Below are 24,613 nucleotides of genomic sequence, written 5' to 3'. Positions count from 1 at the left end.
CATATGTGGTATTTCAAATATGTCAAAATTTCAAATTTAATTATTAAAGTTTCGTCGATAAAGTATACAAAAATAATTTCATGTGGCGTAGTGCTTGGGAGAATTTTTTTACTAGTATTAAAGTAATGAATCAACTATTGATTTCGTTCTGTTCAATGAAAAATATGTTAAAAATTAAATTTGTCTTCCCAATCTAACAAAATATATGAGAAAATGTCTATCTTAGGGGTTGAATCACAAGTTGGTGATTTGACAAAAATTAAATTTTCTTTGTAATCATACAATGAATAAGGCGAAATAAATAATCGCATTTATGTCATATTTCTAAAATATAAATTCCATCTTCATTTTTCTTTCAACTTTTTCCTCTTTTAAGAAGGGAAGTTACTATTTTTCGTAGTCATTATATCACTCACGACCAAAATATGGCAAGTAAAAAGTGCAAAATTCACTGAGTTAAGGCAGCACTCTGATTTCACTAAAGCGGTAATAAAATAATAGGGGAAGAAGAATTTTGTTAGTTAATAAATTCAGTGAACACCTGTGTTTGAAAAAGTCATGTTAGCCACACAGAAAGAAAAAAAATTGTTAGCAATTTTTCAATAATTTTAGAAATGATCAGAAGAAAGGCATCAGGAGAAAATATTTGATGTAATTTATTACAATCATTGGTTATACTGTTGTATGGATTCACCACGAATTACTCAAGGATTACCTTGAGGTTTAGAAAATTTACGATGGTTAATTTACGATTAGTCTCTGCTGTAAGATGTGTACAGTCCGGTAGGGAGCAACCTTTGAATATTAGTTTTACAAGGGTTATTTTTATTTTCACCAAACAAAGCCCCTTCATATGGTCTGTTGGTCGGTAAAATGTGGAGGGTTGAAAACCGAGAAATTGCAAACAAACCTGTCTTATCAAAATTCCAAAGACTGAATAAGTTTAAAGTCATCGATATTGATAATAAAACGAAAACTACTGTGGTTTCGATATTGTTATTCCGTTTGTAAATTGTATTTAATTTTTAACTGACAATGCCGTTCAGCCATGTACAGAGTTCCAAATTATCACACAGCCTATCTGTTGCAGTGAGTCTCCTGAACGGTGCTGGTCTGAGTCTGAATTTGAACTTAGGCGCAGCTATGACAGCTGGTACAGCTCCAGTCACAGCACAAATACTTGAGCACATAAAACTTACCCTGCGAAGTACAGGGTTCTCGGAACCAGCTGCCACTGAGATTCTGACTGCTATTGCTACCCTGGCAAAATACAATATTCTTGGAATGGGTATTGGTATGCCGTCGAGTGTGAGTTATTTGGGAACTCCTATGGACAGTACATCGACCACTAATGGCTCTAATAATAACGGAGGAGTATTTGGTCCAATTGGAACTGTCCCAGCCCTAGGATCTTCATCTCCTACACCTCGTAATGCAATTGACAGATACGAGCCATTTGATCCATTCAGGCAGAACAATACAGCACCAAACGCGATCCACCTAAACAACAATTCTTTTGGCTTAGGGACGAACCAGTTGTCACTTGTAAGTAAGAGTCCTACTCAGGTAGACGCAAGCAGCAAGGAGACCAAGAAAGTAGATATAGAAATTGCAGAGGTTATAGTTGGAGCCATTTTGGGGCCCGGCGGTCGTGCTCTCATCGAGATTCAGCACCTGAGCGGGGCCAACATTCAAATATCAAAGAAGGGAATGTTCGCACCTGGAACAAGGAATCGTATAGTTACCATCACAGGTTTTCCAAACGCAATTGGCACCGCTCAGTACCTCATTGAGCAGCGAATCAGCGAAGAAGAAGCAAAACGAGCTCGCCATAATGCAATTGCTGGAATGATTCATTGATTATATTTTATTCACTTTCCTCGTGCATAATCATTATCAAACTCTGTTCTCTTCATAATTTAAAACAAAACTAGGGCAGCTCATCTTTCCCTAATTTGATATTATCTTATTTAGCCACTTACCACCCGTTGTCACCTGTCCTCACTTTCACATCACCATACACACGCACGTATCACCTCGCCTCTTCTCGTTTATTGACTAAATAATCACGGTTCGTTGACATTTGTCTTATATTTAAGATTCTTACATTATAAATGTTATATAATATAATATATAATATAATATAATATAATATAACTACTACGATTGTTCTGTGATACACCACATTACGGGGCTTTGTCACACATGATACACTTACACTACATCACAGCCATATACGTATAAAATTAAAGTTGGTAGTGTTGTTAGAATACTTGGAAAAGGCACACCACTGTCATTGACAACCACCCTATTCGACATTAATGTTGTTAAAAATCCCCTTCGTGAATTATCCATTGATTGCAGAATTATTACATGAGCAAACCAAAACTTAGGCTGCATATTAGTTGCTCATATGTAAATTATCTCACTTTCTACATCTTGGATTCTATTCAACTTTTAACAGGTTCAGTTATGTTTATCTATGTGACCATGAAAAATTGTTATAACAATTTTCGAACAAACTTCTCATCGAATAGGAGGAAGCAGCGAATTCTTATCCTTTACAAAATTATTCTGACCAAAAAAATAATAAACTATTTGTTCTATAGGGGTACTATCGATGAAATTTTTCTGCTTTATTTACGTGTAAATAGAAAGTAAACTTAAATAATTGTAAAATCAAGTAGACGACTTTGTGTGATAATTTCTTAAGAAATGACTAGCAACTTATGTTTTGGTATGATCATTTTTCGTTCTGACAATGAGGTATATTAATTGTTAATCGACTCACAATCAGCTGCTCTCTCAAGTTCTGTCCTATACGTACATTCACAGTTTGGTTCAAGAACGGTTGTAAAAGAAGCTGATAAGTATTGGACAGATTACTTGACCGCTGAATCATCTGTGGCAAAAATAACCATTTTAGAACGGCCGGATATCCTATAATACAAATGCTTTGAAACATTGGTAAAAGTAAAAGATTTTTTTTACGATGTTTCAAAAAATCTTTTGGCATCAATTTAATTTCATTGTAAGCATGAAATGCAAATAGTATGTTGCATTACATTTCAAACGATAAATCAAATTGCTTTTATATATTTAAAAAATATTCTACTCTGTATCAATTTTGGTTTACCTACTTCCTCTACTCTTGAATCTTGCAACTAAATCGAATCTATATCTTGAACTTTCATATTAACGCGAGAGTCAATCTTCATTAGCATTGAATGCTTCTTTCTTGAAAGCGTTTTGTTCCAAGCATGAGCAGAATAATAAATTACCAACTTGCCTAATTTTATATAGATGTGATATAATTTCTATAACGGAGCTGAAAGAATAAATATTACTGGACAGGTAAAAAATATTAAATGAGTCAGGATCCATTTTTTTTTTTTTTTTTTTTTTTTAGCATCAATGTTACGAAAGGGTGACATTAATTAGGTGGCAAAAGAACATTTTGTAAATTAAGACAAAGTAATAAACTAAAAAATGCTGTCTTAGTGCCGCCGCTTCAACCATTTACATTTCTGCTACAGATACATAAAATAAGTACAATTGTTAGCTGAAAGCGCTAGCTCACTGCACTTTAATTATGGTAATTACCTGTATATTTATACATATTGCATAAAGTAATTAATAATAGCATATATATGCTTATATATATTAAGCTGTTTCAGAAAAAATAATTTATTTTCCAAAGTAGCACCCCCTAAAAAGTTTGCTTTGGATAAAAAGAAGAATCCGGAAAAAGATGAGTGTTCTATGTTAAATCGTCTTCATTTGATTTTTCACATTTTTCTTACGTGTATTTTTAATTTCTAAGAAAATATGTTGTAGCACTTTAATCATTATTTCTTTCCTGACATTTATATTCAAACTAAACATCACGATCCATAATGTAACAATATATCGAATGGGAATTTTATTTTCCTAAATTAGAAGTTCATGATAAATTATCACTATTTTATGAAATTGAATTAATAATAAAAAAAATTGTCAAATCGAGACTTAATATTACATGTGTGGGTCTCCTTAACGACATAAATTTATATTTTGATTGATGTAAGAAACTTTTTTTTCACTATTCTTGATAAATTTAAAAAAATTCAAGAAAGTGGAATATCAAATAAGGACAATCTTCCACGTAACGTAGAACGCTCCTCTTTTCCGAAAATCTTTCTTTTAACTAAACAATATTTTCAGTGAGTGCTACGTTGGAAAATCCCATATTTATTTTCGGAAGCACCCTAATATACATATATTATACATATATGTAACAAAAAACGAGAGAAAGAGATCGCGAGTGAGAGAAAAATAATATTATAAACATGGATATATATGTATAAATAAATGTGTACTAACATGTATATATTTATACATACGTATCATATATATATGTCAAGAGGTTGATTTAGATTATTACGAAAAGAGAATTCATATATAAAATCTAAATAAAATTTAAATAGATACTTAGATATATGTATATATACGCATGCACGTATGCGCGTATAAAGAAAAAGAGAGAAATATGTGTTTACATGTATACATATACACGCATATTATATGTAATATATATATATATGAGATATAATATATACCGAAGCTATGAAAATGATATTATAAATATTGTAGGAAAAATATTTTGCGTTCGTGAAAAAATGAAAAAAACTTATAATTTTGGCCATAAATTATGGTACATTTAATTATCGATGGTTAAATTTCTACTATGTATTTTCCAGTACACAGTTACAAAGAAAGAATTAAAAATGATTAGGTTTTAGTTAGGTTGATTATGAAACAAAATATAGCATTATACTTATAAATCTAAATTATGGAAGGTGAGCGCATTGTTAATTGCATTTGCATATGCCCGCCGAACCGACCGAAGCATAATAATAATTTTCCATGCAGTAATTGTTCACAAATAACCTATCATCAGAATCTGTCATAAAAATCATTACCCTAGATTTATACTAGCTACTTACTACACTTAGCGGCATTGTCATGCATCACCATAATCCCTTGACTAGCAGTAGAGCTGTTGTTGAGTGCCTGGCTGCTGGCAAACATATTGATTCTGTCATTCATGTAACATCATATTTTATACACAATCTGCTTGTGATAAAGTTATGAAATAATTCACTTTATTCAATCAGTCTCACCCATGGAGATGTAAATATGACATTCGTTTCGAGATAAAACTATAAGCTGAAATGACAATTGTTTGAAATTATTGGACGCAAATGATGGTTGAAGAACAAAATACGTGTGTTAGCAGTCTGCAACCTCCAGTAGCGCTGTGTTATTCTCTTGTTTAAATCTTTGTTTTGTACAGTTGAAGATGATATAATTCACTAACGAAATGAGCATATTTTGTACGTGTATGGAATGTGCTATAAATATATTCATTTGAAAAATATATAATCATATATACAGCTAAGGTAAACAATTACACACAGGTTATAGATGTAGTTGCATAGAATTATAGTCTCTTTAATCTCGTATTGAATGATCATCGCAGGTTCGACGAGTTAGTCAATAAATAAATAAAAAATGAAATATCTATTAAATGGGTAAATAAATAACAAATGATATATCTATTAAATGGTTAAATAAATAACTATCATTCTCTGGCACGTGACGATATAGTGTAGCAATCAAAGAACCATAGAAATTGCATTACATCGATTCGCTGGAAGTTCAACATAAGTAGAATCGTGTTAACGATTACTAAAAATAACATTTTGCCACTATACGTGGTATATGTGTTAAATTAATTGGCTGTGTGTACTAAACCACATCATGATTCACATTTGATCATTCATCATTCGACACATATGCTGTATGACCATGTATGAGTGGTATAAGGTTATGAATTCCGGTCAATTTTCTCGTTCTCTTGAGAGCCATCAACTGCTCTACATATTTATGTAGTAGTAGTAGTAGTTTCTCAACTACTTAATCAGGCGATACCATATGGAACATGGCAAAAAAAGTGATCAATGTTGGCTTCGCATAATTCAAGTAACGTAAATATTTCTGGATTTCAGAACATTGAAACTGGAGTTTGGTATCTAATGTCAAAAGTGCACAGTTATATCGGGACCTTTCCTCTAAGTACACTGATAAAAAGAATATCTACACTACACTAAGGTGCAATTGCAGATATTTTTTCATTGGCTATAAATATTCTCAGGGCCACTTAGCTTTCATGCCTTAAAAATGACATCTACATTATCTATTTGGTTTAGGTGCGGCCTTCAGGGTCACTGTTAAAATCAAGACAACATTAGGAAATTTACAAGTAGTTATCATTTTCAATACCAAACTGTTTTTGTTGGACCATCACATTGGCCATCAATGTTTCCTGCTTCAAATTTATTTCACATATTGTGTCACGCTATGAAACTCGTCTCTGTGCCTGAACCGAACTGATGAATCTACCATCCTATCACTACAATTTCTGTTGTTTCAAACATGCGAAGCCAACACTATTCTCTAAAAAATTACGTGACTTAAAATTATTTCCCCCTTGAGTGTGATAATGTCTTGCATGTTTCAATCATTGCCACTGAATTCACCAGCTGTGGAAAATTATGAGACGGACTTTTCGTATTCACCTAGTTATGGTTAAAATCGGTTCCTCGTTCACAGCCTCCTTCGCAAGAAATACACAATTGACCACACTGTTTGAACATATACTTCATATATGCATGGACATATTTTTATGACTTAACCATCCCGCTATTGTAGCTGTTTTTTGCGTTCATTACACTTTTACGTCGGATTGTTTTCCTAATTGGAGCTCGTATTTCCAACATAATACCTTTGCCATTAGCTACAGATAACAAGTCGAATAATGAAAAGCAAATTGGAAAATGAACTTTTGAATAGTCAAATTGTTATTTGCTGCCTTATTATGACTGTGGTGTGAGCAGCAATTTAATACCAAATCTGCAGTTGCATTAGAGGGTGGAAAATTTATCGAACGTAATCTGTGTTAAATATCATTTAAAACAAAGTTGAACGATTTTTTAATTCCTTATTCAGAAAATCTGCCTTAAATCTGAGGTTTGACATTCTGACATACACGTGCAAAGTCCCATAGGATCAAAAAAAGAGAGAAGGAAAACAAATAGAAAAAGAAATTACAAAAATTATAATATGTATATTATTATATATAGAAGAGATCACAGAGGACTATATTATTATATTGAATTCCATTGATTGACAATAGAACAGATGAAATTGTTATATGTGGTAATGAAAAGGATAAGCCCGTTGAAAATCAACGTAAAGTTAAGTATAAATTGCACTCATGCAAACTCGTAAAAATACTTTATTAGACGCAAGAGTCGTTGTTACATTGTTGTACGTTACCCAGGCGCGTATATTTATAAAATATATATATTATTAATTAAAATGTAAGAGTACATCAATCGCATCCTAACTATAAGAAAATAGTAAAATGCAAACCATTAGAACATTATTGTATTGATGAATTCATTATGAAATCATTCATATTAATGGTACATACGTTTGGAATGTTTGGAAGGGTTTAACAAAAATGTACGTAATGTTATTAATTCTTCGGAAGTGGGAGATAGGTTTAGATTGTTAATGTGGTATAGTGTATCAGGCAAACGGAAGCGTATGTAAAGAATAAATTAAAAATTAGAAAAGAAATTATAATAACAGAAAACATTGGTCGAGATTGTTATTATTACGGTAGAAATAGCGAATAGCAGCTCGGGGACAAAGAAAAATATTGAGTACCTTGTTGAGTATAAGTAGTCTATCGCTCAGTCACACATACCAATCGCTCACACAGAAAGGAAAACACAAACACATATTTAATAATAATATTCGCACATTTTTACACACTTAGGCAGGTTTAATGAAATATCCAACTGTCGTCTTAATGTTATACTATGTCTCTGTTTATATTTCCATTGCGCACTGTTGAACGAAACTTTTCCAAATAATTTTTGTGGCATTGTTACGTGTTATTTCTGGTTTAAAATCACCATTATTTAGCACTCTATTATCAAACATAGAAATGTGATTGCAATACCAATTAACTGGCTGCACAGGTGAAGCCAGGGAAATATTCGTCACAGATACAGTACTATTAAATATTGTACCTTACATTCCTTTTGGCTATAATGTAATTTAAGAAACCGATCTTGTGCATGTTCTCGTACCAATTTTTTGAGTTACGAACGATGCTTCGTGTCATATGTTTGTTCTACCACCTCCACATTAGAATATAATACACATATTCTCACGACAAAAGTATTCATGAAAATTTTGAAGAATGATGTGGGCTATCATTTCTGCTACATTATTGCATATATACATACATATGAAGTTTGGTTTCTACTTTTCCATATAGGAGAGCTATATTTGATTTTTCATTTAAATGTCACATTTACAATCAGTTTGAATTGCATAACATATGTATATATGTGTAGTGAGCTTGGGAAAGGTTGAAAAAAATCTGACATCGCTATTGGTCGTACCTTGTCAAAAGATATTTTATAGTAAAGAATGAGAGGTCGAACTATAAATTACAACCCAACAGTTGTGGCAGCTTTTTTGGAACTTCGTTTTTGTTAAGTTTTGTTTCATTTCACCACATTTTGATATGAATCATGCAGTGCATTGTAAAGTTATAACGACACTTTCTAGTAACACCCATTAATCAAACGCATAAATTCTCACTTTCAAACAAAAAAAAAAATACAGGATATGTGTGTCAGTGGTATCATGTATATTTAAAATCTCAAATTAGCCAAGATTTTTTACATTTACCAGCCGTAATCGTGGAATGACATTCTGTACATTCGAGATATTTTCTAAATCTGTTAAATATGCGTTGCTGGCTAATTCTCTTCTACATACATTGCTTCCTTATAAATATCTATCTTAATACATATAGTATTGACATACCTATATCCAATTTACAATTTCATATGTCTGGATGCAGCTACTTCCTGAGACGTTTAAACACAACATTTTTTCTGATGCTTGCTGTAATTTAAACTTTCAACAATTTATTATATTTAATTCTATTTGAACAAGAAAAACCTATTTTTTTCATGCACCTGTAGCAGAATGTAGCAAGGAAATGAATCGTTACGCGAACACTGCGTGATTATCGAGTAAAATGTCTTGGCATGAATCGAAAGCTCTTGGAAAAGTCCATCCATACATGCTGTTCTATTTATCATACAACTTGTGATTATACAGAGTGAATTTCTATCGATTGCATGTCGTCTGTTTAAATTTAATTCGCCCGCGCCAACAATCGGAGAGCGGCTGTTTGCCAACGCAACTACTGTCTCTAACCTCAAATAATTTGAAATTGTAAATTAAGTATAATTGTAGCGACACTGTCAAAATTTTTGACGCTATATACATTACGGCAAACTGTTTAAATTTATGACGGCTGGTCACCCTAGCAACTGTCGCACACGGATTGTTGCGCGTTCACATTAAATTCTAGCAGACAACGGACCATGCAGTCCTTAGGAATACACTCTGTTTGCAAAATCATGGAGATTTTTTCATTCATCGACCTGACAAATATACATCTTGCAACCATGTAATAATTCTTTGGACTTCTACATATATACATGAACGTTCTACACCTCTGGTGTGTTTGCCTGGGAGCCACAATTGATAATATTATTATTATTGATTTTACTATTATCATTATTATTACTACTATTATTGCAGCATATAATGCTACTGGAATATTCTTTTACACCCAAGCAACATTTATTTGCATCAACAAATTGTTATTTTTTCATCACCAAACTATTCCATTCAATGTTAAATAATTATAAATAAACATAATATATTAACTATTTTCATTCATGAAAAGCATCGTTACCTGTACGACAAGTGATCATAAGAGCATAATAAACAATCGCTCATTAAATGCATTCTGTTGTTTTTCATTTCACTACCCACCTACCATCCATCCAGGTACTGATCAGTGCCATCATCTGGTCATTAATCATCTTGACTTGGCTAGGTAGAATCCTGGTTCTCAGAATAGAAGAGACTTTGGTTACACTGATTATTGCTAGTGAAAACAAGTTACGTTTTCCAGGGTCAACCTGGAAAGCTTTTGTCATAATAGGGTAGTAAATCACCAATATTACATTATTCACCTTCACATCATTTAATGCACTTTAGACCGACCACCTGCTGGCGAATAGTTTGCAAAATGTCAAGGAACGTATAAAAAAAAAATAACAATGTACATACAACAATATTTATAGTGATCCCTGATGTGCTGCGTATACCCTAGCTAATATTTTCTATCACGAATAATGAATTGCAAGAAATAACCGACCAAGGTTGATCAGATATAAATATATATCCAATTTATCCATGGCCTTCTAAGAGTGGGAAAAATGTTTATAAATATTGGTTCAACAGGCAGGTTCTTGTTAGTGCTGCAAAAAAAACCCGACTTTTGTGACGTAGCTAACCGATGAGCGGACTAGTGACGAATTTTGGTTTTAATCCATAATTTGTTTCCCAAATAAGACAACCTTATGGGTTTTCGATGTTTTTACGTATAGCATCATAAATAAATAGGTTATACAATAGATATTACACCCTAATATATATATTATATATATAGTATATATACATTAGTGTGATCCTTAATTGGGTGTCGGAAAAATTTTCATTGAGATGCCTCCAGATTTGATCCAAATCGTTCAAAAAAAATCTGTGTAAAATTTTAAGCCTTTACGTCATCTGGAACACGTGCCTCTACTTATAAGCTCCGAAATTTTGAAATGTAAAATACGTATAGTTTTTACAGTCAGTTAATTCGTTTTGTATGATTTCGGTATAAATTAAGGGACTGATTTGAAACTTAGCAGAGTCGTTGGTTATAATGATGTAAACAAACCCTGAAAATTGTTATGTTTCATAATTATTGTTCCCTGGTATATAAGCCTAATAAAAGTTAGGTTATTAACCTTATATACAAAAATAAATATATTATAAAATCAAGACGAAAAGTTTAACCCCTTGTAGCCCAAAATCATAAATTTTAAAATAAATAGCATTTAAGGACTTGTCATAAATACCTTCCGTATGGATTTTGTAGGATCTTATTTAGTTTGTTACAGAAATGTCACAAGGGGCTACAAGGGGTTAAATTTTCAGGATTCGTCCGTATCATCATAAGCAACAACACTGCCAAGTTTCATATTGGTCCCTTAATTTATATCAAAGTCATACAAAACGAAATACCTGGTTATAAAAACTATATATATTTTACACTTAAAACTTTCGGAGCCTAGAGGCACGTGTTCCCGTTGACGTAGAGGCTTAAAACTTTACCCAAATTTTTTTTTAATAATTTGCAACAGATCCAGGGGGCGTTACGTTGAAAATTTTTCCGAACCCCAAATGAGGACCACCCTAATATATATAGGCCTGTCCACCAATTATCAACAAATGAACGGGGCGTCAAAAACTCGATTTGTTCGAAATTTATACCTGTTGCAGTGTGTACTTAGATTGAAAAGTTCACCAAGTTTGAACCTTCTAGGACTCAGCGTTCGCGAGAAATGCCACATCAAAGTTTAATCATTTCTACCTAATTCAGGTTTAAACGCCAATTGTTTTCGTATCGTTATTGGCACATAAAAATTATGAGAAACTAGGTATCTTATGTGAAAAATTCTCACCTTTCCGAATGTGTTATTCATTTTTGGATAACTTTTCAAAATCAATCTCAAAGAGATGTTTTTCGGCAAAAAACCGCTTTTTCATGCGCCACCAAAATTTATCTTACTTTTCAGTTTTTCATGTGAAATCCGAGATTTTTTCAGTAAGGAATTTACTAAAAATTAAAGTTATGCAAAAATAAATAACATATTCGGAAAGCTAACAGTAAGAATTTTTCACATAACATACAATTAGATTCCTTATATCCTATAACGTTGTATAAGATGGTGTCCACTAATTACATGTATATAGGTTTTCACATATACTTTGGTACTTGTCATTCACAATTCGAAATTCAAGAAATTGTTGTTCACGGCACCTGCCACATAAGGTTGATATTTTAAATACTATGTGGCTTATAGGAAACCCGAGCTGTACCCGTTTTATCAAAAATCGATCTTATTTTTAATTTGATGTCGATTGCATTCAGACTTAATATCGAGTTTAAGAAAACATTAATCTTCGTGAAAATTCAATGACTTACATGTTTGATTAAAGATGATGCTGTCCGTCATTTTGAATGTTGAATTATTCTTCCATCTCAGATTTTATTCTGTGATACGCACAAATACCCCCGACAACTTGTAATTTTTCAAATCAGTTGGTGGGCACGTGCTCTGGCTAAAATATTTCAAATTAATAAAGAACTTAATCCTTCTCGATGACTATACATCTTACCGAAACAAATTATGAAAGCACGTTTATGCAGTACCTTCTGAAGATCTACAAAAAAGGTCTGGACGTAAATTTGTACATCTCATACCTCTATCGAGATATTTACAAAATACGTGAAAATTATTTATTTTATTTATTCATGACGCTGCGTTTGAAGTTAGAAAAAAACCGCAACGACACCTTATTTGAGAAATACACTATCGGCTAATATCAACATTCAACAATCACTAGTACGCTTGTCGGTCGGTCATCTCTTTTCTAAGGTCTTTGAAGGGGTTGTAGGCAGCACTACATGGCATACCTGTAAATAAATAAGTATTCGGTGTAATCAATAGTTGACTCGATAATTGTTTTTAACTTTTATAGGTTTAGTGAATCTTTTTTATTATATATTTATATATAAAAAATACTAACTTTTACATATTATATCCGTACCTGTATTTGATTTCACAGGTTGACCTTGTCTAGCAGCCTATCTCACTGTAAATGTTGTTCATAACTCCAAAATTCAAGGTAGCCCATCCACTTGATTACCATACACTTACGTGAATAATGATTAATTTGCTGGTTGACGAACTTGTCAGTACAAATTATAATGTGCTATCCTGGGCGGTAAAAATAATAAATATAATTTTAAACGTATACTACATTAGGATAGTTGAAACGAGAATAAAAACTCTTGGATGTTTTCTATCAATATGCCATAACATTAACACTGTGAAACCTACTTTTGGCAACCGATAGTCTGCAGTAATTTACAACTTTATTCAGATAACGATTGATAACCATTCGTCATTGGAATTACGGTTAAGTGCGTACGAATAACCTCATTTTAGCTTCTACTTTAACTAGTCAATAGATAAGTAAATATATTTTTTTAACCACTGATATAAGAACAACATAAATCATGTTGGTATAATTAAATAAACTGTCGCTCAAATATAAAAAGAATAAATAGAAAAGTGAGAATCTATGGAAATATGTTGAAGAATATACCTACTTGGTTGCATGGAAAAACTGTCAGGTATGCAGGTGGAGAAGAAATGAATAAATTATATATTTTGTATAAAAAACTTAAAATGATGTCTGTTATATTTATTTATGTGCTACTTAATTGATAATAACTGATAAAAATGGCATGATTTGTTTCTTTATACAAGGTTCGGGAAATTGTAAGTTCACCTTCCTTCAAAAATCAACAATATGACATACCGAAGAATATTGCATTAGTCACTGTTTGGAAGTTGAAGAGGGCCGGTTTTCTCGATCGAAGTGAACGTGATTCTCTGGGGAAAACTTTAGGGGATAGGCCGTAGAAAAGAAAAGACAGTCACGAAAAATTCACCTGTACTATCTAATAAGAAGTTTATCTTGAAAAAGAAGCGTTCGAAAGAATATATGATGAAAAAAAACCAAAATTGTAATTATAATCGAAGAGCGATGCTCAAAACGTCGTTATCGTACCGTTCGAAAATAAAGGTAAACACATAATGATTAGGGAATGTCGAGCGTACGTGTCGAGGGGGCCACACATGAAAAACAGTGAGGTGAGGAGTCCGCGGCGCTCGAAGTCCGCACGAGAGATTAGCCGGTCTGCTGACCTTCCACGCCGAATCCCAAACCCTCGAAGTTTTCTACACAGTCACAGCTTCTATTTTCAATCGTTAAAAATGAAAATTGTTTCTTCGTCCAAGTACATATTTCGTATAGCTTCATATAGTAACAAATTTTCCGAACTTGTATTTTTAATGAATAATCGGGTAGTATATGATTAAATCTTTTTGCACATACTATGACACAGAATTTATTCTTCTATACAAGCATTAAATCTACATGATCATTTTTTTCACTTAAAAAATATCTATGTGTATCGTCATACTGTATTTTCAGTTTTGAAGAATCACTACTATTAATAATTATCATAAAGGCTTACACTTGCTCATCTCGCCATTCCATACCTGGTTTCTTCACATGTCCAGATGTTGTTTGCGATCTTAAAGTACCTAAAGCGGATGTAAAACAATGCTGTGTTTGACATTATGATTAATATTTTGACGGGTACATTCAACCCATACTTACTTATGGTAGCTACGCAGTGTCAAATCCCATCAGTTTTCCAAACTTCAATCGAAACTGCAGTGTGCTCAGAATTAAAATATATCAAATAAGTGTCACAAACTTTGAATCTAAAATAAAGAAGTATAAATATTCTCTACGCTAATATCCATACTTTAATCTTTTAAAACGCTTTATTTTTTTACTTTACTAAAGTGTACGAGATAAGTTGATTAGTATTTTTACAGTCCGTGCAAGGTGCTGTAGCGCGAAATACTGTTTTAAAACATTTTTACGTTGTACATTTGTGAGTTCGATTTTACACACGCTGCCAATTTTAGTTCGAAAATAATTTTGCATTTCATAGAAACGAAATTGTTGAAAAGTGTGGGTGCCCAGCAACAGGGCATTTTATTTAAAATTCCAAAGAACCCCAGGTTTTCCAGACAAATATTTTCAATTTTTCCAGAGCAAAAGGGTCATTGTTTTATGCTTAACAAGTATAAAAATACAAGACTTATAGCGTTTTTATTATTGACTGACTTTCATTTGTACTCAACTACACACGCGCAAATCTTTTCCTAAAATTCTATTATACTGTCTCATTTTCAGAATTGAGTTCAAATTAATCCCAAGTTTCCCTTTAAAGTAAAAATCTCAAATTTATAGCTTCTTTTGTCATACGCTAATATGTGGTGTTGCAAGGGCGTGCAGAGTAATGTTAACTGTAGTTATACTGTATCTCAACGGCACAAATTTATTTAAAGCGTACATACCTGGGTATGCATTGCAAATTCCCCGATTTTTTGTTAAATTCCCTGATTCTCAGGTTCTTAAGCTTCTCCTACCACTGAATGCCCGAAAATTTGATTTAATTTTGAGTATTGAATTTTTTAAATGTTGCGAAGAAGGACCGATGACGTAAAAAATTACTCCTTTCACGGTTAATCAAAAACTGAATGATCAATTTCAAATTAAAAATAAGTGTACATACACAGAGTCAGAGTTCAAGAAGCTCCGTCACTCTGAGTTTCAAAATATCGGTTTAAAAAAAATTCTATTCAGTTTAATTTTAGATACATTTGAGTTTCGTGAAGTTAAAACACTTTGATTGCAACAATATAAGGCGATTAGCATGCGGGGTTTATTCGTAGGTGTTGAGCGCCGACATGCAGTAAACGTTATACCTACCTACTCGAAACATAAGTCCGTTTTGTAGCAGGAATCGACGGTTAAGGGTGAGAAATGAATGTATAACTTCATATTATAAATAAAGTCAGTTCTCTTAAAACAGTGTTCTTAAAAATGGTAAAAATAATAATGCAAGATTACTTATACCAATTCAAGTGAAATTTTGCACATGTTTAGAACAAAATTATTTTCCATTGAAACCAGGTTTTCTTTAGACCATTAAGTTGCACGCAGGTGCGAATTCATTCCAGCTCAATTGATATTTGGTAATGATATTTTTGATAAAGGGTCAGGTTCTAAGACATTTTTAATCAGTAAAATAGAAGTTTCAGATTTGCTACTAATATCCACGAGATTTCTTACCAGTTTCCCTTCAATTTCAAAAGAAGTAAAAATCGCTCAACTTCAAGTCAGTGAAGTTATTTGGCGTCAAAGTCACACATTGCAAAGGGCACAGCTGGATAAGTATGCCGAACCTGCCCCCCCCCCCCCCCCCAACCCTGCCGATTTGTATCGACACTTTAGGGATCATTTTGATGCCAAATAAAAATAATTCATCCGAAATTTCAGCTCATAATCTTAACCGGCTTTCGAGTTATTGAAAAAAACCGCTTTATTCGATTTTTTTCTTTTTTTCAATAGTGTAAAATTAAAAGTCAGTAAATGGTGATTTTTTTCCCAAATACTTAGGAGCAAAAGAGATGAAAAAATATTTAAGTAAAATCATTTTTTTAACTGCGTTTTTTTTAGACATGCAATCGCCAAATTGTAACAACAAACGTCTTTTATACTTCTTTATACTCGGGAATTTTTCAATTTTGTCTATTTGCTGGAACATATGAAATAAATTAAAAACTAAACTTTTTTTTAGAAAACTTCGTGTTTAAACAAACTGATACTATTTTATTCGTAATAACTCATACAAATAATCATTTCGTGAACAATAAATGAATATTTTACTACGAAGATACCAATAAGATTAAGAAATATGTGAAAGAAATCAGATTTAATTCTCGTCACTATATTCATTAATTACTATACAGTTTCCTGTATGATTACAGTCATAATATAAGCCTCCAGTATGTAAAAACAAGTGAAAATATTGTTAAAGTTCAAGTCAAATCTCAACAAATCAATACAAAATACATATAGTTGCTTTATCGAGTATCATCCTCACAAGAATGAGATAAATGGGATTTGTAAATATTGCTGTGATTGTGCAAATGGCAGACGTACGGTTGGTTGCTGTTCTCACACAGCAGCGATAGTTCGTTATCTATTACATGCTAGATATTTGTAAAACACTGTAGAACAAGCAGAATTTTTGCGTCGTGTTTTTAATCATACAGAAAACTGTGTATTCATTCATGTGGATAGTGACGAAGATTAATTCTATTTGATTTCCGTCACATATTTCTTAACCTTATTGGTATCTCCGTAGTAAAATATTCATTTATTGTTAAAAAATTATTATTTATATATTTTTTACTGTTAAACTAGTATTAGTTCGTTTATACACGAAGTTTTCTAAAAAAAGTTCATTTTTTAACTTTTTTCAGGTTTTACTAAATCCAAATAGTTTTCAAAAAATGGCATCATATTTGAGGATCATAAATAAAATATTTTTTCATGTCATTTGCTCCCAAGTATTTGGAAAAAAAATCACCATTTACCGATTATGCCTTTTATACTATTGAAAAAAAAAAAACGATAAAAGCGGTTTTTTCAATAAATCGAAAGCTGTTTAAGATTAGGAGCTAAAATTTCGGGTGAATTATTTTTATTTGGTACCAAAATGAACCCCAGTGTCGATAGAAAACGCCGTAGGAGCAGATTCGACATGCTTATCCGGCTATGCCCTTTGCACCTGTACTCAAGCCTAAGGACAACAGGGATTTATTTCATTAAACGGTCAAGTTTTTTGTTTAAACAGCATTAAAAGATAAAATTTTCCCCATAAAATCGAAGTGTTATGTTTAGAGTGACGTGAGAACAAGGTTCTCGTTGAATTTTTAACAATTCGTAACTAAAATTGTAGTACTTAATGAAATATATCAAAAATTAATAACTTGCTTTAACGTTTTCTACGTGGTCTTTGAATGTACAAGAGATCGTTCTTCGGTACAAGGTGTTAGATTTCAATCGTGTAGAAGGTAAATTAGGAAATACCGAACCTAGGCTTGACTTTCTGTGCGTGATGAACAGGGAAAAATACGTATAAAACAAAAAAAGTATAACTCTCATTCGAGCAACGAGTGATTGTATGCTTTTGAAGTAAACTTAAAAGTAAAGCACACTAACAATCTTTACCTTTCAGGTTGAGGAATGCATTAAATGCTACGTATAACGTAAACTTGTTACTTTCACAATTTCTAGTACCTGAAATCTCAAAGTCATTGGTACATATGGCAAGAAAGCCGAAATGTAGAGAAATGAAAGGTACCCATGTAGAATACTAGAAAGATGCTTTGTACTTTTCATTCCTCAAATATCAGAATATGGATTGAGCACGGTAGGTTAATCTATCATTATTACCAATGAACTCTTATATTGTTTAAAGTAACCACCTAATTCAATGTAAGGTTGAATTTGACTTCATTATTTTAAACGAACAGAATTGATCTGTAATATTATATCGATACAGATTGCCTTTTTAAAAATTGTGTCTTACTAATACAAGGTAAACATAAACGCAAAATTATATTATCACAAGTATAAAAAGTAAACTTTTGATTTTAAGCAACAAAACCTATTTTTAATAGGTTAATAAATTTTAGAAAATATGATGCAAATATTATACATTGACAATATTACCAATTTAGATTAAAAAACAAGATAATAGGCAATTAAAATGAAACTAAGAACAAAATAGGCCAACATGTATTACTCTATACAAGCATAGAAATGGTGCCATAGTTTGAAGTAGATGTCGAAATGTCTGTATATGCAAGATTTCATATTGTGAATATTTTGCTCGTAACTTTTCTCTTCAAATATATTTTTATTGTATGTAATTACTGTATTATCTTCGCTATTCACCATGTCTGTGCTTGAGCGTAGCTTTCAAGTGGTAAAATATAACTCAACTCTTTTTCAATATAACCATAATTACAATTGAGCTCGGTTCATATTTGCCATTTGTCGCTCGAAATTACTATTTGACCTTCGAATAGTTTGTGTTGGTTTAGACTTTTCAAACGGGAATTCAGATGGAACTCTCTCAAATTTCAGACCGAGAAGAGTAAAGCAACAGGTGCCAGATGTGGATCTAACTTTGAACTGTGAATTGGTCTGAACATAAGTTAGGGTTTTTGTCAACCGATTTCCTTTGCAAAATCAGTACTCGGTTTACAAGCAGATCGACTTGTATTTGGGAGTTTTTCAGAAATATGCATTCTTGACTAAAAAGACTTCGTTACTGAGCAACTGTCAGCAATTTGACTAATAAAATCACGAATATTGAAAACCCAAACTTTAATTTTTTCAAGTAGCATCAGTGTGAAGTGTAAACAAATTAAAAATGGGATGGGAATTATATAATAAACGCGAGATCTACTCATGGAATGTATGCAAAAAAAGTAATATTAATGAACAAATACACCATTAACCAATTATATTCATACCAATAAGTTTTCAATGATTCAATTTGAAGTAGACCATTATTGAAAAAAGGGTGTGGATCATCTTATCTACCAATCAGTGCCGCGAATAGTCGTTCATGTTTGCTGGAAGAATGATAGCAAGATTTCACATTTTTAACACACACAATTTATAATGCAGAATAAAAGCAATATACGATATAATCTAAGACCCTACATAGGTGTCTTAAAAAAAAAATCGCAATATGGTAGAAAAAGTTCAGTTAATTAAACAAGCATTCAATTGACTATTTCTTCTGGAGTGCTCTCTCTTCCAAATTTATCCTTTTTAAAATGCATCTTTTTCGGTAAATAACAATATAATATGTCTTACGTTCAATAGCATGTGATATTGATTACTGTTTTCATAGGGTTGTTCATTTTTTGAAGCCTTTGAAAAAAGAACAGCATAGAATTCGTAATTAGTTTATCTAACAATAATAAACCACTTTCAAATCACAAAAGAAGACATTTATCTGGCATAGACTCTTTAAAAATACAATCTCATCGCCAACCGGTATGTTACTGTAAAACGAAACAGAAAACAATTGCATTACAGACCGAAATTAATTATCAAATTAAGCTCTTGAATCTTATAATACTCCAATTCTATTGGTCGGGTACCAAACCTTTAGCTGGGCGGATACGACCTTACATTTAAAAAGCTTGAGTTGCAAATGAAAAAACGTAGACAATCAACATCACACTGAATCATTATATATAATATATATTTACGTCAAGTAACAAGACACCAAAAAAAGACAAAACCTATGGTCACACTCGACATTTCCTTGGCTGTTGTATTATATATCCAAAATTGCTGTCATAGACCGATAAAAATGACTTGCCAGAAATATTGTGTACTTGTAATTTTCAGGTTTGTTACATATTTGGTACCAGCACTAAGTAAATAAAATATAGAGCCATTTGCAGATAATCAGAGGAGTCGTAATTCTAACCGACGGCTCAAATGCATTGTTTTCAAAGAAACCTTAAAATATTATCACAAAACTTCTCAAGATCATTAAACCACTCAGCCCAACTAACGTTTAGCCAAACTGTGTAACGAAATTACATTCATTAGTTGATGGTTAGAATTGATAGAGAATGATCAGTATTGAGATTTTCTACGACTATCGAATTTTCCAGACGTGCTGATTAAAAATGAATACCTATTTGTGCAGTGGTAGTTGTAGATTTTATTTACTGATCACAACACAGTTACTCTATTAACGATGTACTTTAATATTTTTTTTTTTCATTCACAACCCAGAGATTTCTGAGAAAACTGCCATCTGCTACTTTACTTAGGGATAAATACCCTCCCAATACATTCTAACCCTCAGAATGAATAAATTTATTTACAGAGATAAAAAAAACAAATTGAATCTTGTTTTATATTTTACCACTGTCAAGCTACCATTAATTGGACCACCACCCTTCAATCTTCAGTTATTTTAGAAGAGGAAGAGAGTGGTCTGCCTCGCTTGCTACTTAGTTGCTTCTGGTGGACAATCGGGCTGGTTATTGGGATGAGCAGCAGTGAATGCTGGATGATTTTCCAAGTGGCGATCAACCCTCAGGATAGTAGGAAACGGCCTCAAGTCGACATGAAACCTCCTGGCGCTAAATATTTGAGGAACCAGGCAGCAATCTGCCAGTGTTATATCATCACCGACACAATATTTACCTGCACTCGAAGAAAGCAGTTTTTCCACAGCTGTAACAATGCCATTGAAATCAATCACACGCCATCCAATAGAGTATTAGCAGATAAAATTTTAATGTTATCTGAATTAAACGTGAAACAGATAAAAATGCCTTGAATTTATACCTGTAAAACCACGAGTGATCCAATGTTGCGCCCACTCCTTTTTACGTTCTTCACCTACATAGATTAACACCACTAAATTTTGAAGCGGTTGAATGCCAGTAGCAATGACATCACATATTTCTCTGACTCTGGCTCTTTTAACCGGATCTGCTGGCATCAGTGGCCGATGTGGCCTTGTTTCTTCAAGGTACTGAAGAATATTCAACTGGAATATGAATTTTTTGTTACGTGTGAAACGAAAATTGCTGCATTGCGGCATGAAAGAAAATGATAGAACTAAACATTTATCAGATTCTTATGCTGTTAAAGTCAACAGTGTTAATATATATAATGAAACATTGATAGAAAGGGACTGAGTTGCAACTTTAGAATGGCTTTGAAGGAGTTGAGTTTGTATAACATGATGATGTTCTGTTTTAATAAGGTTTAATAAAGCGCAGACTACCTTAAAATTGTGAAATAACAATTTCTTTAAAAATGCATCTTTATGCCAATGCTAGGAACTTCAGTGTCAAAGATGCTTCCATACCAAACCATATAATACAATTCTACCTCTCAATAAGAACACCAAAGCCCCCCGAGGGGAAGAGTTTTTTCACAAATCCGAGTACCCTCACCATGTGCGCACTACTCGCTCGATTATTCTCTCTGTCACTCTCTTTCTTTTCTGGCAGGCTGTGCGTTCTTATTGAGAGGTCATACTGTATGTGGGAAAGGTATAATATTTACTATTCTGTACTCGGAAAATCTGAAGAAATTTACTATTGGCATCCAATCAGCCACTGTTTAATAAGGTCATTGAAAACTAAATATTATTAATACAGAAACCGGCATGTGTAATTATGTTAAAAGTATCGTGAGTTATGCGGTTGTACAAGTAACCCATTGCATAATCACAAATACTGATGGGTAATTATGATTCTTGGCTTTTGACTTCGAAATTTTTTTTGTTATTGCAAAGGAATGTTAGCTGTATTTATAAATTCTTGAAAATAAAAGAAATTACATTTCCAAGTAAGAAAACACTGATATCTATCAGTTAGAAAACTAGATGTTCAAGACACGTGTCTTATGCATTAAGCATTAATTCAATTTGCATAGGTAGTGGAAATGTTAATTCTGGGAAACAAATTGCCTACTTAACAGGTATATTTCGTCACTAATAGCAACCAGTTTATTACGTAATGCTCGCAGTGTGAATGTAATCTGGTAGATAGGAATTTGGTATGATTTCCTCATCTCAATTTGTTATTACCAATTCATTCAGTAAATAATAATCAATAAATGATAAATTTTGTTCCCTTATTTACATTATCAATACAAAACAGTACATAATTCAACTTACAGACTCGATCAATGTGTGATTGTCAATATGCAGCGCAGGAACCTGTTCCATAGGATTAACCTCACGAAATTCATTGCAGTGTTGTTCTCCACCACCCTTAACAAGACTTACTGGTTTTATTTCATACGGTATCTCCTTTAGGTTAAGCGCTGCCAAAGTAAAAATATTTGTGCACAATTAGATAATTCATTAAGAGGGTCTATTATTAAAATTCTTTATATCGTTATACCTTCACCAATAGTAATCTGCTTTGCATTTAGTTTCATTACAGTATGAAATCTAAAAATATCGGGAACTCAGTGAAACAACTGAATCTAATTTCCTATGGTATGGTACTATGATTATAGGTAACAGGTACACATTTGTATGTATACATATTCTATTTGAATATTCTGTTCCATAAAAGACAGGGAAAAAATTAGGAAAATAATATGTACAGGGTATATTGGAAAATTTATTAAAGACTAGTTTCCTCACATGCAATGTAGTACGATTGCACATGTTGCACTGTACAATATAACACAAATGAATCTGTGTATCTGATATTGTAGCTAATGGAAGTGAATGGAAAATGAACTTGTAATTACTAATCAATGGGAAATAAATTCTTTCTAAATAAATCCGTAAGCTGAATTTTAGTTTGTCTCTAGTTCATTAACGTCTGAATTTAATCATAAAAGGTTTGAAATGACCGATAAGGTTTACTTCTCTATTTCTTTACTTGGCTTCAAAACTCGAATAAAGGTATGAAACTAGATGTCATTTAATGAATTTCATCAGTTTAGGAATATTAGTGAATAATAATAATAACAATCACTACCAATCAACGAAGTAACCTTCTAGGAAAAAGGAAAACCAAAAATAACAAACGATTTAAGGTTCCTTGTAATAAACTTTGAATAAACATGATGCAATTGCTGGCTGATGCGAATAACATAAATACTCACCAATTCTAACTCTCCAGGAACAGGAACTCCTCCAATAAGAGTAAAGTATCGGCTGCAGAAAACCGGTAAATCAAGAACGTCGTTATAAATCAATTCAGGATGTTAACTCTAGGTAGTTAAATAATGTTTTACTTTCAAAGGCTAAAAAAATCCGACTGTACGTGGTATTCTGATATCTACGAAACAAATAAGTAAGTAGTAATGGGACTATTCATTTGAAAATTATAATGAACTAGCAGAGAAATACTAAAAACAAATGTAAATTCACGCTTATGACAAATGACAAGTGATGATGATTAAACCGAGATTGATTGGAGCGAATAAAAACATTTACCGATGATGCAGTATTACTCTCACCTTTCCCATCACGGACATGTCAAAGATTTTTCAACTATTTGTAGCTACGGCTTTCCCAGCCTAATTGTTGCGATGGTCGAGATGGGAATGTGGGAATGTTTGATTAATCAAGATATTTCAGAATCCGTCAACGCGCGAAATCACTTCTTTTATTCGATTGCTAACCCCTCTTCCAACTGCTGTACATGACGGGGTTCGAGAAATGAGGCCTAGTTGGAGCCAATCACAATCCAGCTTGAAATACAAAACAGTACCGTAATTTGTTATACTTGGGCCAGGCTCCTCTGATTTATTGTTACCGAATAGTATTAAACTGCGATAGCATACTGCGACCCCATATGAACGTGCAGATGAAACATGTTTGAATTAATGTTCAGAAAGTTCTTTTGTAGTATCTGTAGATTACAGGAATATGATCGGAGAGCGATCACCGGGACATGAAAAATTAGTGTAGCTAGAAAACAGAGTTAAGACAATGGTCAAGACCGTTGGTCTAGACTATGAAGGGTGGAGAGAAGGAGGATCACTAAAATATAGTAATATTGGAACGCTCGCCGTAACCCTGGTGTGACGTCAGTACGGCACTTCACGAAAATTTCTAGATGCTAAACACTAGAATCGATCGCGTGGGACAGTTTGCGTCACTTAAATATTGAAATACATCGGATAGCGGTTATTCTGTCGTCCTGATCACACAAAACCGATAGAGGAGTAATTATTAGATGAAATATTAAAATTGGCTTACCTTTAGAAGGTGACCGAGATCTGATAAGTAAGCGTATATGATTGAGAGATTTTAATGGAATAC

The 24,613-nt window shown here is 32.6% G+C and overlaps 2 protein-coding genes across 10 annotated transcripts in view; one reads left to right on the top strand and one right to left on the bottom strand.

Annotated features, from left to right (window-relative positions):
- The window catches only part of LOC107224245 (RNA-binding protein Pasilla), a 53,810-nt gene extending 32,952 nt beyond the window's left edge, over positions 1-20,858 (top strand). For 3 of the 6 annotated variants that reach the window (XM_015664226.2, XM_015664227.2, XM_015664228.2), the window contains exon 5: positions 1,091-8,816. In XM_015664226.2, coding sequence (XP_015519712.1) covers positions 1,091-1,860 — 770 coding nt within the window. In that variant the 3' untranslated portion in view covers positions 1,861-8,816. Of the gene's footprint in view, positions 1-1,090; positions 8,817-20,774 lie in introns of those variants that run through there. The other 3 variants (XM_046737708.1, XM_015664229.2, XM_015664230.2) reach the window with 3 other exon arrangements.
- Positions 15,758-24,277, bottom strand: LOC107224249 (probable maleylacetoacetate isomerase 2). Of its 4 annotated transcripts, none has more exons than XR_006903944.1 (6): positions 23,806-24,276; positions 23,449-23,500; positions 22,502-22,650; positions 21,157-21,361; positions 20,729-21,042; positions 15,758-19,409 (listed from the first exon to the last, which is right to left on the bottom strand). XR_006903944.1 is itself a non-coding variant. In XM_046737710.1 (6 exons), the coding sequence occupies exons 2-6, from the start codon at positions 23,821-23,823 to the stop codon at positions 20,813-20,815; spliced, it is 654 nt and encodes a 217-aa protein (XP_046593666.1). In that variant the 5' UTR covers positions 23,824-24,039; positions 24,133-24,277; the 3' UTR covers positions 15,758-20,812. The 4 variants fall into 4 exon arrangements, 3 of the variants coding, with proteins under 3 accessions (XP_046593666.1, XP_015519720.1, XP_046593665.1); XM_046737710.1 differs by having other exon boundaries at positions 15,758-21,042; positions 23,806-24,039; positions 24,133-24,277; XM_015664234.2 differs by having other exon boundaries at positions 15,758-21,042; positions 23,806-24,039; positions 24,105-24,276.
- Positions 24,278-24,613: the final 336 nt, after the last annotated feature.

This window comes from Neodiprion lecontei, chromosome 4 (genome assembly GCF_021901455.1).
Source record: "Neodiprion lecontei isolate iyNeoLeco1 chromosome 4, iyNeoLeco1.1, whole genome shotgun sequence".
NCBI classification, from domain to species: domain Eukaryota; kingdom Metazoa; phylum Arthropoda; class Insecta; order Hymenoptera; family Diprionidae; genus Neodiprion; species Neodiprion lecontei.
Note: the sequence above shows the minus strand (reverse complement) of the source record. Positions and strands in the feature narration are given on the sequence as shown.